At 44.5% G+C, this 14542-nt stretch overlaps 1 protein-coding gene across 1 annotated transcript in view; it reads left to right on the top strand.

Moving 5' to 3' along the window:
• The window catches only part of mrpl23 (mitochondrial ribosomal protein L23), a 31939-nt gene extending 18277 nt beyond the window's left edge, over nucleotides 1-13662 (top strand). The window contains exon 5 of the mRNA XM_061076344.1: nucleotides 13296-13662. Within this exon, the coding sequence (XP_060932327.1) occupies nucleotides 13296-13460 (165 nt within the window). The 3' untranslated portion in view covers nucleotides 13461-13662. The remainder of the gene's footprint in view (nucleotides 1-13295) is intronic.
• The last annotated feature ends 880 nt before the right edge of the window (nucleotides 13663-14542 follow it).

Below are 14542 nucleotides of genomic sequence, written 5' to 3'. Positions count from 1 at the left end.
AGGAACTTATTCCTAACTTGATTTTCTAACGGAACAGAGGAGGTTAATATGGAGAAGTGAAGGTTCTCTGTCATGTTATTGAAAAACTGAGATTCCTTCTGCGTGTAACAGAAGGAATCTCAGACATTTGTGTTCAGAGGAGGTCGGGAGGGAGGAGCAGCGCATGGCACGTCCAGGCACCTGTGGGATGCTCGCAAGCATTTTGCATTAAAAAATCCACATGAGTTATCTTTTGTTTCACAGTCGATAAACAGTTTATAAAAATCACACACAGATTAGAATTCCAGGTGCATCAACAGTCTTGAAGCATCGTCATAAGTGGGGAGTTGTTTTCCAAATTCCACTCAAACTCCATTCAGCAGTTTGTGTGGACAACAGCCGACGTCACACAGTCACAGCCGAGCCTGCACGGGGGTGAAAACAGTGAGAGTGGATGATGAGAGAACGAGTGGGAGAACAGGGACACAGATGGTCCAAGGTGTTGTCCCGATGACGACTATTAACTGTCATGAAGTGAGCAGCGAGTTTTGCTTACACACAAACAAGTGTTGTCACTATTTTGATTGTGGTCACACATTTTGGCCACAACTGAGGACAGTAATGTTCACATCCAACGTGCTTTTAAGGTAGTAAAATTTGAATTGAACAAACCCAGTGTGGGAATGTATTATTTTACCTTTATAACCCCTTCTTTCTTACGAGGTCCAAAAATGGTCCATGTTGACTTACCCATATATTTTAAATCCCCTGTGCTTGTGGGGACATATCAAAGGTAGCTCTCTTATACACACACGAACAAGCTCTCAGTCTGTACTAAAGTTTATGTGCCTGGTGGCCGCGTTTACATAAAAGTAGTAAAAAAGGCGTCAAGGTTCTCTCCGGGGCCCCGGACCCTGACGGCATTACAGTGAACCAGATGCACCGGCAAGTCCCCCCCCCCCCCCCCCTCAGCAAAGTCCCGACCCGGCGGCCACAGAACAAAACAAGATACGGGGCTGGACCAACAGTTGTAGAATAAGTGGTAGCTTCGTTCAAATTGCTCATTTCCTGTGTTTCTTTCTGCTGCTTTCTCTACCCGGGCTCGATCCAACGGGGAAGGCATCACTCGCAGGGAACGAGAACAGTGAGAGAGAGAGAGAGAGGGAGAGGAGAGGAGAGACAAACAAACACAAGGGAGGACGGAGTGGCAAACGTGAAGGAGTCGTGACACAGCTGAAAAGGAAGGAGAAAGAAACAGCTGTATTGAGAGAGGTTATGAGATGGAGGCTCGGGCCAGGTCTGCCTCTCTCTCTCTCTCTCTGTGTGACTGACACTAGATGGCAACGTTCTGCTGCTCAGCTTCTCGCGCCACAGCTCCGCTTCATCTGCTCTCAGTTCTTGACTCCTTGCTGCTTAACAATAGACTCTCTGGGGTTGTGTTATATATGTCTGACTGTGTGTTTCTGGCTTGGGTGGCGGCGAAGGAGACGAGTACAGGATGGGATGGGATGGGGGGGCTGCAAACCCCTGTGACCCCCTGCCTCTTCCTCCCTGTTCCCCTCTCGCTCTGAGAGAAGCCCCGACCGGCTCTATGGAGCAGGAGTTGCTGAATCAGCCGCTCGGGCCGAGGGGGAAAATCTTGCTTATCTGTGTGGAATTTTATTATTTTCGACTATTTGGATCATGATGGCTCCGGCTCTCCTTTCCCTCCCTCTTCCTCCGTTTCACCTTGTCACGCAAACACAGGCCTTCCTCACACAGCCCTGTCCGTCTGTCTGTCTGTCTGTCTGTCTGTCTGTCTGTCTGTCTGTCTGCCACACTGCTGCTTCCTTCCCTTCCCTCTGCTGCCTCACCCTTGCTTATCACACCAATTAACATTTTTAACTTCTGCCACTTTTCCCCTCAGTGCTCTCTACCCCTCTGTCTCATTTTTCTCCTTCACACAGGACTGGATGATTCATCATATTGAAATTGCAATTTTTAGTTATTATAGCACTATTTCTTTTTTTTTTTACATGACAATAACTCTTCTGTATGTTAAGCTCCTTTTCACTATTCATCCGAGGAAAATGTATATACAATTCAAAGTAAGAACACTAATGAGAATAAGTGAGGAATGGAACTGAAACGGGGATGCCTTTATTCCATAAATTACCTAGCTTGTCAACATGTGAGTGACTGGTTCATTTTATTCCGGACAGAAGGATTATTTAAGAAAAGAACACCAAACACAAAACCATCAATTTTTAGGAAACACAGGGAAAATGTCAAACGTTGCTTACATTTCCTGCCCTTAACTGCTGTGTTTAATGGAATATATCATGAGCTCCTACCACAAGCTTTCAGGGAAAAACAATATAAGGAAAGTTCAGTGTCCTTCAGTTTGCAGAACATCAATTTATACAATAAGCTTACACATCACCACAAAGGACCAAGGCCAAGAAAACTTTTCCAGAAAAAGTATGAGAAAATCTCCCAACTGCACAAATATATTCAACAAGATCGTTATTGAGTAATTCACTTTGTTCAGCGAGGTCTCAGGGCAAGATCAAAAGAGTTCTGAGATAATCAGATTCACCTCATATCCAGAGTCATGCCGCGCTACTTTCACTTAAACTTATCTGTCAGCGTTCATCGTGTATAAATCTTCACAAGCAAGGAATGGGCTGATGCAGTAGTTAGTGTGTATCCATACATACGTGTGCACGCAGGCTGTTAGTGAGCCTAATAAAAGGAGAAGCTTTTCCAGGCAATCAAGCCCTACGCTGAAAAGCCCCCATATCCCTACGTGTCTCCTGATTTGGAAAATTCACTCCTAAGTAAAATCCTTTGTGTTTGTGTGGCTGTGTGCGAGTGTATGTGTGTACGTGTAGGTTTCATAAGAGCTCAGTGGAGAGAGAGAACATGAATTATAGAGATCAGAGGATGGTCTCAACCATCCGGTTTTTAATCTCACACGCAAAGCTTTATTTCAATGCCTTCAGTTGAGTTGTTTCTTTCTCACGTGTACGACTCGTGACGCTCGTTTCGGTTCAGGTGAAACAGGTTTAAAGGACATGACTGTGCTGTCATTTCATATTTCTGATGTTTATCTACAAAAACACAAGAGGGGCCAATAGGGAGAATGTCTCAGCAGAACTACATCCAGCATGACACAACAATAAATAACCACAGACCTGGAGTTCCAAGTCCCCTGTTCTGTCTCTATCTCTTTCTCTGTTTCCTTTTGTCACTTCTGACTGATCCTTACTTTATCTCTCTCTGCAGCATTTCTCTCCTCACCCACATTTCCTCCCACATTTCCTCCAGGTTCCCCCTATTTAGATAGCCATGGCAACTCACTCACACACGCACGCACGTAAACACACACCAACAGGCGCACACACACACCCGTGCACGAGCGCGCATGCTCGTAACCTCTCTTGATTACCCCTGACCTCCTGACCCGTAATGACACAGCTGCCACTTTGATCAGCCAATCAGCATGCGGCGCCACCCAGGTTCTCAACGGGGCTGCCACTGGCCTGATAAAGCCCTCTGATAGGCCCCTGCTGATGCATTTCCTGTTTTGGTATGCTTCTTCGTTTTTTATTTTCTCCACCAGCTGGTCCCCGCATTCCTCCGAGTTGGGGAGGGGGCAGGGGCATTGCCTGGATGTTTATGTTGCATGTAGGGGTGAGTGTGTCTGTCTGTGTGTGTGTGTGTGTGTGTGTGTGTTTGTGCAAGGGTCTAAACTGTGTATGTGTTTGGTAGCCTAGATAGTGGGGTTGGGCTGGGAGGGGGCGGGGTAGGTGGAGGGGATGCTTGAAATTGGGGGGGAGGGTACGTGAGGGTTGTTTACATGCGTTGGTGAGAGAGAAATGGGGTGCATCATGGGGGTTGGGGGGGTGAATGACATAGATCGAGGGGATAATGATAGTGAACAGCTGTGTATGTGTTTGTGTGTGTGTGATCAGGGTGGATGGTTGACGCAGGCAAGGTTAGATGTGATTTGGCTTTAAGGTGCAGAGGTTTAGTGCCCTTCCAACAATGACAGTGGAGGAGACAGTGTTTGTTGTTCGTTATCAATCATTCGGACAGATTTCATTTCTTCATCCTCTGCTGTTGATGTTACTGTTGTCGCTGTAACCAGATGAATGTAAATGTCTTGGGCCTGGTGTGTATTTAGATGATGATCTTTTCCTGAGAGCTCTGTTACCAGGGTCCAATGTCTCCAGTAGCAGGCTGGGAGAAGGCATGCCCAGACATGAAACCTATCATGTGCAAACACACACACACACGTACACAAACACACACACACGCACAACCACACACACACACACACACATGCTGTTTGTCTCTGGGCAGAAATATGGGTGCATGTATCATTGGAGGTTTCCGGCGATATATCTTGAAGTATTTTCAGAACAGCGGAGTCACCGCCGCCCACCTGCCTGACTCCTGCTCTTTGTCCCACAAAGCATGTTCGCACTCGGGCTGAGGATGACTTGGTGCCCCACAATTAGATATGAGTCTATAGTTATCTGTTTCTTCAAGTACCTTACTGAATAATTGCATAAATGAGGCATTATTGGATCGTTAAAGTTGCTATCATTGCTGTTGAAATTTGAATTTACTTTCATTTAATTGAAGCATTTCTTCATGCTGCCAATATCAAATCTAAATGTTCATGTGGTATTTGGATAAGCTACTAAATACAAATCCAATGCACTACATATCTATTTTTAAATATTGCTTGCTGTGTGCATCTGATTAAGATAATCCTATGTAAAACTATAACCACACATCACTTCTTAGCTAAAAGATAAATGAGTTCATGCAGCATCATTCTTTCAGGATTATGCCCGTTTAAATATCATTACTTTATATTGCAATTACACTGTAAAATGAAAAAAGAGATTATATTTCTCCACCGCTATTTCAGGTGATAGTCTATTAGTCTATTTGTGGTCTGAATTTCTTTCTGCAAAGGCCATTCAGTGTCTTTACATTCATTTTTATGTAGTAGCTTTGTTATTGGTCACAAGTCCTTTGTTAAACCTGTTAAATTACCAGCTTAAGCTCAGAGGATTCCCAGGAAAACAAAGCACGCATGTTATCCACTGCAGTTTTGTTGCAGTGATTGTCGATTGTCTGCACATGTCAGAGCTGTTCCTGCCAATGAAAACATTCAGTTTACTCTATAAAGCATAATACAAGTGTAGACAGTTTTATTTTGAGGCAGCCAAATTAGTTTTGAACCATTTGCACACACAATATACATTTAATCAACAGTGTTTATAAACGTGGCTATGGTAATTCATGTCAATGACCTGGAGAAGCACACAAACACACACACTGCTGCAAGCCAAAGCTTGCCGAGTTATTTAGCTGTTGTTGGGCTGTGGAAGAGATGTCCTTGTAATTGGAGGGAGGGTCGGGGTCATGACCCTGAACGCTCCCACAGCAGGATGCTATTGGTTAGCGGTCTACTCTCGCTGCCATTTATCTGTCTTTTACACAGAGAGAGATGATTTCACTGTTCTCTTTCTCTCATGCTGATGTTTTTCTCTCATGTCAACTCATAAGTTGGAGTTCTTAACCTGACTAAAGATAGTCCAAGAAAGATTATAAGTCATCTAAATTAGCCTCATTGTGTTTGTGTTATATCTTCCAACTGAACCATGCTCACCTCCCTGTCTGTTCTGAGAGGAGACAGTCCAGTTTTATAAAACCATCATTGGAGATTTTCTTAAATCCTTCTGCCCACATTCTCTTCACTCTATCTCCATCTCTGTCTCTCACTCTTATGTTCCTGGAATAGTCTGTACCAGAAGTTCTGGATGGAGGCACAACAGGGCAGATTAGTGTGTGTGCGTGTTTGTGTGTATGTGTGTGTGTGTGTCAATGAGATAAAGTGAGAGTGAATGTGTGGCCCACCCAGGGGCCTGGCAGCAAGAGCTGTTTACAATCATCAGGCTACATCTCTTCTCCTCTTCTGGCCTCTTCCATCGTCTTTCCTGCCTCTCCCAGTTTTCTTCGACTATCTTTTTTCTCTGTGATTTCAGATAAAAAAGCACTTCTACATAATACAATATCAGGACAGGGTAGAGGTCATCAGTAAAGTCACAGTGTAGTACCCAAAAGTAAAAAGTGATGTGTTGGAAAGAATCTTTGTATTAATTTTAGGTCAGATGCTGATTTGAGTGCTTGAGTATTGACCTTACCACTAATTCCAATATTAAGTTCAAACTGTAATTTCACCACTTAAAGGCTGACTGAGATTAAAATGATTTTGTATTTTCTCATAACTGATCAAAATTTGTTTCCCTATATATTAAATATGCTTTGAATTCTCAATTTGAACAAAACATTTGCACAGCATGAAAATATGATCTTTACTAAATGTATCCAGAAAAAGCTGACACTAAACATACTGCTGTCAAATATCAAACCAATGTTCTTCAACAGGCTGCAATCTATAAAACATCCTTTTTGTTCTAAGTTATGTTTCTGGTCAATACAACTCGAAGAAAGCTGAGAATAGACTTTATGTAAAGATGGATGACGTGACAGCTGCCCCAAAGTGAAGCCAAAGCTTCTTGATTGCCCGCTGGGGATAGGATGTAAACACTGCCTGCTCCATGGTGGTGGCTGGGATATGAGCCAAACTAAAATATCCACATCTAATCGATTTTTCTCAAAGATGCTTTCTGTCATTTTATGTAGTTTTTAGCACACTGGTGTATTTTCAAGTTTACATTTGTACAGTTAGCTTGATTTAAAATAGTAATTGGATACTTTAAAAACAAGGGGAACTGAGACAAGTCATTCTCAACCTGTTAGAAAATATATTGCTATTGTTCATTTGATTTTAATGGTACAAGGACATGGATGTTAAAATCAGATGTTTGGACAGCTAAGCATGACAAAATGAAGCAAGTAAGTTGCAGCCCGATGCGATCACTAATTTCATTTTTGTCCAGAATGACAACCAGAGATGGTTAATTACAGCCAAAAGTCCACGATGCCAGGTTCGACCTAAAGAAACCGGGATCAGATTTGTATTTATTCCCCTCGCTTCACCGCTGCCAAAATCTGTAATCTTACAGGATGACAGGTTGCCAAAACGCTGTCCAATAAACAAGCTACTTGTGAGTCCATCTGACTTTCCTTTACAAGCCCCGGTTCACTTGTAATTGGCCAGTGTGAACTTAAATGAACCGAAAAGAAAAATGCAACAAAAATTTAATCTGTGGTTGCCACCAAAGAAAATAGACATCCTTTCAAATCCCGCAGTCAGGCTGCGAGAGCCTGTGTGGACTGTAGTAATTGCTCTTCTCTGTAGTTCATTTGCCCTTGAGCAAGGCATGTAACCCTCTCCGGCTGTCGGGTGGAGCTGGCTCCTGGCCAACAGAAATCACCCACTCACAGCTGTTATGGGTGTTGATGTGTACAAGTGCATGAATTGCTGAAAAAGAGCATGATGCATGCTCAGTCAATGTTTCCCTGGATAAATAGGGTTTATACACACACACACACACACACACACTCAGCAGGGGGTTGCCCTCAGCTCTAATCCTGGTAACCCTCCCCACTGTGGTCTCTGCCTCAGTAGTCTGACGAGCTCTCCCACCGTGTGGTCAAAGTGGATTTCACCGCAATGTGAACACCTCGCTCGCTCTCTCTCTACCACACACACATGCTCGCGCACACACACACACACACACGGCCACCAGCAGGACTCAAGATGTCTTGGTGCTTTGCTACGGGCTCACCCCACCACCCCACCAGCCCACCACCCCACCAGCCCACCAGTCCACCACACTGCCACCACAGCCTCATGAGCTTTCTCCCGCATCGTCAACACCTCGTGGTTTCTGTGTGCGGTCCAGATTCGACTGTACGCTGATGACAACGGCCAACTTCTGGTTGATTTTTATGAGCTGCTCTGCGAGTGGCCCTATCTTCAGATTTCTTTAGATTGCCCATCATCACTAAAAAAAAGGGGGAAGGCTGTAGTTTGTATGAAAGTCTCTTAAGGCCCCTGTGAATGGCTCAGTTTCACATTTTCAGACCACTTTAAGCCTTTTCAGGCTTCGTTACCACTTTGAGAGCTCCTCTGTTCTTTGATTCAGTCAAGTGTGGTCATTCAATAAGTCAGTGTACTCGCCCCCCGCCCCCCTTAGTCACATCTTATTTAGCGCCACAATAACTCTAGGTGCTCAAGGTTGTCAGAGAGCACAAAAGAGGGACTGATCTCAAGTCATAAAGAGCAGCTAGAATGTAATTTCTGATGGATTTCAGTTTTAAGTTGTCTAGATTATCTGAATGGAAGTCGCCGTTTGACCCCGAGTGGTTTTACAGCTGTTGAACGGTCTTCAAAGTTATAAAATGTTGCTCCAAATTTGTCCCATTCCAGAGGACGTAAAACCCGATACCACGAAGGCTCTTCTGTGGATTGAGGATATTGGAAAATGAAGTCAAATTTACCTCACTGGGGTTGAGTAATCATCTCTGAAAGCCTCCTTTTGTTTTGTTTAGTGTTTTTTTTTTGTTTTGAAAATTTGTGGCATTCTTTTCTACTCCGCGCTTACTGTGCCGAGGTATTTAAGCGCTGATGTGTATTTCATCTGTCGCACAGCAGTGTCTGGTCGCGCTCCAGTCCGGTCCGGTCCTGTGTGTTTTAACTCTCAGAGCAGCAGGTTGAATCAGCCTTTGTGTCCCCGGCTGGTGACTCTGCCATAATGTTCTATTCAGCTCCAGGTTGGAAAAGCACCTTCCTGTTTTCAGCAAAGACATTTGAACTCATCAAGCCAGAATAACTAAGGCTTTCGTATTTCACACTCAAATCTAACCTCATGAATAATAAAAGAGTCCCCCCCTCGTTCACATTTCCCACGTATTGATTTCACACGCATTCCAAGGTTGCCGGACACACATTTGTCCATTCTTTCAACATTCTTCTGGTTTTTTTTCTTCTTTCCTTAAGGGGAAATTATTAGAAAGAAACACATACACAGAATACAGTTGTCCTTTGTGTGTCTCTTTCCATCTCTCGCCTGCTTTTTTCACTCTCCTCTTCCCCCCCTTTTTTCCCTCTGGGGGCGCAAACAGGATCACTTTTGGTTTGTGTGTGTGTGTGACTCTGTTGTATCCACATGAACACACATGGGAAAAACTCCGGGTTTTGATTTGGAGATGTTTCATTGAAGTTCACTTGCAGCCTGGAGCTCACACCAGCTTACGTGTGAGCCGTTTCCATCAATAAAGACACAAACCAGTTTCTGCTGAAGGTAACTGCTGTGAAAACAATGAGTGGACACTGGGTTGTTCCTAATTCGACAGCGGTCCCCAGGGAGTTGAGTCTCACTTGCGATACCCCACGTGTGACACAGGACAGACCGACACACTAAATGCTCACTTCCTGGAACAGAACAAGACAGTGAATTAGAGTTTGAAAAGGAAACATACACATAAATACAGATGGGGGGGAAAGTGAGATGGGGTTGGGTTGGAGTCAATGACAACATTTGTCTTCCCTTCTTAACCCCCCCCCACCCCTGTTTTTTCTCCCTCTTTTCCCATTGAGAGGGAAACTGTGGGTGTAATGGGTTGTTCATGTGCGTAAGACGAGTATGTTTACAACGCTAGCAGCATGGGACCTTCTCCCAATATTCCTGGATGGCAGCGTGATTCAGTCGGGAGCATAGTGAGGACGATGGCAGATTGAGGGAAAGTATCCAACCTTTGAGTTTGTTGTCCAGGAAGAATAAGAGGCAACAGAAGGAAAACCCTCGGAGGCACATAAAGTCTGACTGTCTCTCTCCACCTTTGTCCTTTTGGGACACTCCTCTGTCTTTCCATTAGTCATTAAAGCTGCTTTCAGTCATGCACTGAACTTCAGATATTCTTCCCAAATTATTGACTCCCTCTCTCTCACACAAATACACAAGTAGAAAGAGGCAAACACACACACACACCCACACATACCAATAATAAGACTTGTTCAATGAAACTCAGCTCTTTATTGACTTTAATCTGAGGACTTTGTTTTTTTAATGTGAATCGTGCTCCCTGAGGCCAGTATTAATCTTCGCCATGTGTGTACACAAGGTTCAGTGTTGTGCCGTAAAACTGGGAAAAGTCGTGCAATAACATTTGGTTCAAGTTGGGTGCAGTTTTCTTTGGTTTCCGGCTTCATTGTTCCTCCTATTTCCAGGTCTGGTGTTTTCAGCGCCCGTGCTGGACGCCTTTCTTAGGTCTTCCTACTCGTCCGGTCATTTCCTCACCGCATCTCCCCTCGTCTTTCTCCATGCTGCCTCCTTCTCTCCTCTCTCCTCCTCTTACTCCTGCAGCAAACTTCCCTTTGCGCGGTCCAGTGTTTGTGTTCTGGATTGTGCGTTCCTCGATGACAGTGTGTGCGAGTGCAGAGAGACACTGAGGGCCTTGGCAGCGCCATCCGTTTCCAGGTGCTTCTTTGGTGTTTGGCAGCTCTCTGCCTCTCACTGACTAAGCCTTCTCCTGACTGGCTCTGAACTCTAGTCGGTGTTTCTGCATCACTGTGCCCCCGGAAAAAAACCTGCAGCTTTCAATACGGGAGTTGCTGCAAAACACGAGAACAGAGAAGCTTTTCTTTTGATTGAAGGTTGTGAATGTGTTTGCTCCTGCTGCTCTTCAAAGCAGGTATCAGAGAGTTTACACTCAATGGTCAGGTTTCAGAGAGGAACATGAATTCAAGTCTGTAAAGAATCGTACCAAAATAGTCGTTTCCATGATAGTAGTGTTTTGGGCAGTTGAACGTCGGTTGATGCTTCTTCATGCCAGTGTTGTCAGATGGAACATGTCAGACTCAGTTTCGGTTCACACGCATTAAGACCATGTTGTTTTTTAAAACTTGATGCGATGATCTCTGATCTGCTTCTTCCATCAGGGTGTCTTGTTTTCCACAGAAAAACTCCAAACTAGGATTATTCAGTCACTAATAAATGTTGGAAGTTGGACTGGTTTCTTCAACAGATGAACAGAAAATAGATGATGCCCATTGGGGCTCCCTGTGTTTTTCGGGGGGGATGTTGTTGTTTCTTCTACTGTGTGTCAGCCAGGCGGGAAGCAGGGTTTTGTTTAATATGTGCACAATAAATCAATGCATGGATGGATTCTCACCAGATTTGGTGTGAACATTACTTTGGGGGGTATCTCCAGGTGATTAATCTTCAGAGCCGATGGGTCAAATTTATGATCAACAAAAGTATGGTTCGAAAAACAACATTTTCCTACATATATCTGCAAATAATAGAGCAAGAGGGGAAATCTAAAGGTTAAATTGATCAGAAAATGATGTCCAAAAAGTCAGAATACATAAATTAACATGCGTCCTAAACTCTAACATGTAAACATGCCAGATTTAGCCATGCAGGCTAGTTTTCATCTGCAGGTTGATGATCTGATCTCAGGAACCACTGAGATCAGAGACACAACCTACAGCTCATTTAAATTAACCATAATTCATCATCATATGATATGAATGACATCATTAGGATGCATTATGAAATGGCATTATTACAAAATAAAAATGTTTTAACATTACGTGATTTTACAGCGAAAACTCAGGATATGTATTAGTCCTAATACTTTTTTTTTAACTTATTAAAGGAAAGCTACTTTATTGCAGGGTTTGATGTTTTAAAATGGAATGAAAATATTATTTTTGCAGCATTATCGTTCTGTTCCCTTCAACTGCTTATACATTAGGATTTACAGCTCTTTCCTTCCTACCAGCAGGAGCATCAATAATCAGTCTACGCAGCAACTCCATTTAAACCAACAGTTAACAGTTAGTCCTCTTAAAGCAGTAAATGCTGCAGACTTAAGATTCATGGGGACATAAAAATAGCAAGAAAATTAGTTTAAAACCAGTCTGCTGCTTTTAAATATGTGGTAGGGAGCAAATCGCATAACTTGTGTGTGACAAAACTCTAACCAGCGTTTATCCACTCACTGTTTTTACGAACGGGAGTCCACTGATTATCCAGCCATCATTTATCTTGTCTTGTCTGAAACTGATGTTTTTATGGGCTTAGCAAAAAAAAAATTTAAAATTCCTGAAGCACCTGAGCTCACATATTTATACACGCACAAATATATAAATACAAGAGTAATACAACCCGAGACTCCTGCTGTAGGTCGTCCCAGTTGAGAAGACGAGTCCAACTTCATCTGCATCTTTGGCTGAGCGAGTTTCATGTTGTCTGCCCCCTTTGGGGAATAAAACCTTGCTATGTGGTAATTATATGCATGTTTCTCTCGGTATTTTGGGGGTTGTAGACAGACAAAGTAACATTCACATCAGGGCCAGACCATTCCTGGACGCCTACGCACTGACCCCAAACAAAGTATTTCACATATTTAAACAGAGTAGTTGATTGACAATTGTGTTCGTGGAAGCAATTCATTTTTTGTTACAGGCGTAGGTCTCCATATAAAATAATTGAGACTTTTATGAGTCACCGAATGGCGTTGGGAGTATTTCTCACGAGGAAGCTGTTGTTTGGTGTAGACGGCAGCGTTAGTGACCATGAATCACTTCGGGAACATTTGGGGGGATTAACAGTTTGCTCCGAATCCAAACACACTGGGATGAAACCGACACGCGTAAGTGCACTTTCATCATCGCAAGTTATCATCAGGGCCCGATGCGAGGAAGAGTCATTCGAGGATGAGACTGGTAACAGCGGATCTCTGTTGCCAGGTGTCCATGGCAGAGACCGGGAGGGATCGGCTATAGATCCGTGCGCACGCCTGCACCCACTGACCTGCTCTTTTTTTTTTTGTGTGGGCGTGCAAGCATGCATGTGCGTGCACTGTACTGTACTCTACGGCAGCCTGACACAGACTCCACTTGGGCCAGCGATGCATTAGCCATGGCCAGAGATGGGTTGGTATGGAATAAATAATGGATACCATCCTTTCCCTCTGAATAAATCAAGACCAGAGAAATGGAGAGAGAGAGATGAGAGATCAAAATGTGGGAGAGTTGGAGAAATTGAATGCCAGAGAGAAAAGCGAGCGTTTGTGCGACTGGAAGAGGAGGAAGGAGAAGAGGGAGAACCAGTGTCCTGAATTCCAAATCAGTATCTCGCTTCTCATCTCTGTAAAAGAACGGGAAATGGTTTCAGGAAAATGCAGCTTGACACATTTTTCGTTAGCCAAAAATTGGTTTGTGAAAAGATTTTAAGTAGATGATAAACACGTAATTCATCCTGTGATCAGATAAGAACATGATGGTTTCTTGGCTCATTGTGCTCTCTCTTTTTTTTTCTGCCTCTGCATCTCAGGCCCAGGGCCAGACGTTCACCTTCCCTGACATCTTCCCGGAAAAGGAGCAGACGCCGAAGGAGGGCTCCGTGGAGGAGATGCAGGAGAAGTTTATGGAGGACGAGAAGCAGAGGCAGCGACTGGACCCCAGGAGAGGAGGGGTCACTGAATGGTTCGGACTCTGAGACAACCCCACCCGACCGGGAACTCTTCGGCGCGTTGTGCAGCGTGGGTGTTTTCACTGGGAGCAACAAGTATTGATTTACAGCGCGACTGTTGTGATGTCACTTCTATTTATGTACGAAACACTCACAAGTATGTAGTAAAGAAGAATGAGCATGTGTGTGGGAGACCGGAGACGTGTGTGTGTGTGTGTGTGTGTGTGTGTGTGTGTGTGTGTGTGTGTGTGTGTGTGTGTGTGTGTGTGAGTGTGAGGCAGAGCGAGTTAGTGAGGCTCCAGTCCAGTAACGAGAGCCAGAGCAGAATCACAGCAGGAGGAGGAGGAGAGTGGTGGAGGAGGAGAGTGGAGGAGGAGAGTGGCCCTGCTCCATCTTTCATGAAACCAGCCCACCGTACAGAATCTCCATCACCTCAGATGACCTCCTCGTTTTGCTGCCCCTACTCCTCATGTTCCACCTCCTTCTCGTTTTTACTCCTCATCATCACCAGCACTTCAGCACCTCCACCTTCCACGGCTCGCCTCCTCCACCTCTCTCTCGTGCCTCTCTCTGCTCGTCTCCTTGTCCTCTGCCACCCTGGGGAGACGTACAGGGGGGGGGGGTCCCTCCCCTGACTCTCAGCCAGTTGGACCCGCTCACCTGGACGACCCACATCCGTTCCTCTTTTACGAGTTTGCCTCGGTTTAATTGGCCGCTTAAGGTGAACAACAATCGAGATGTTGTTTCAGCAAAAGCGACGACATGGAATTCGCTGGAGTGTTTTATTATTTTGCGGTAGCCCCCTTCTTGCCATGACTCGGAGAAAAAGATTGTCCATGTGTTTGTGCGTGTGTGGTTGTTTTGGCCTCGGATGTGGGTCCTGCCAGTGAATCTGTCTAATTGTAAGTGCTGTTGGAATAAGAACTAATAAACGGTCACATGTCCAAAAGTGCTCTGCTTACGTTCTCTTGTGTTCTCCTCGCCTCATCTCCCACGGCTGCTGCGCTCAACAACTGGCACTCGGAGGCTGTGTTTGCCGCACAAGCTGGCCGGCGCGTCTGCCAATGTGGTCTGGTAGCTGTTTTGACGAAGTAATGATCTGTGTTTGA

Source organism: Limanda limanda, chromosome 8 (assembly GCF_963576545.1).
Source record: "Limanda limanda chromosome 8, fLimLim1.1, whole genome shotgun sequence".
Classification (NCBI taxonomy): Eukaryota; Metazoa; Chordata; class Actinopteri; order Pleuronectiformes; family Pleuronectidae; genus Limanda; species Limanda limanda.
This window is presented reverse-complemented; position numbering and strand designations above follow the sequence as displayed.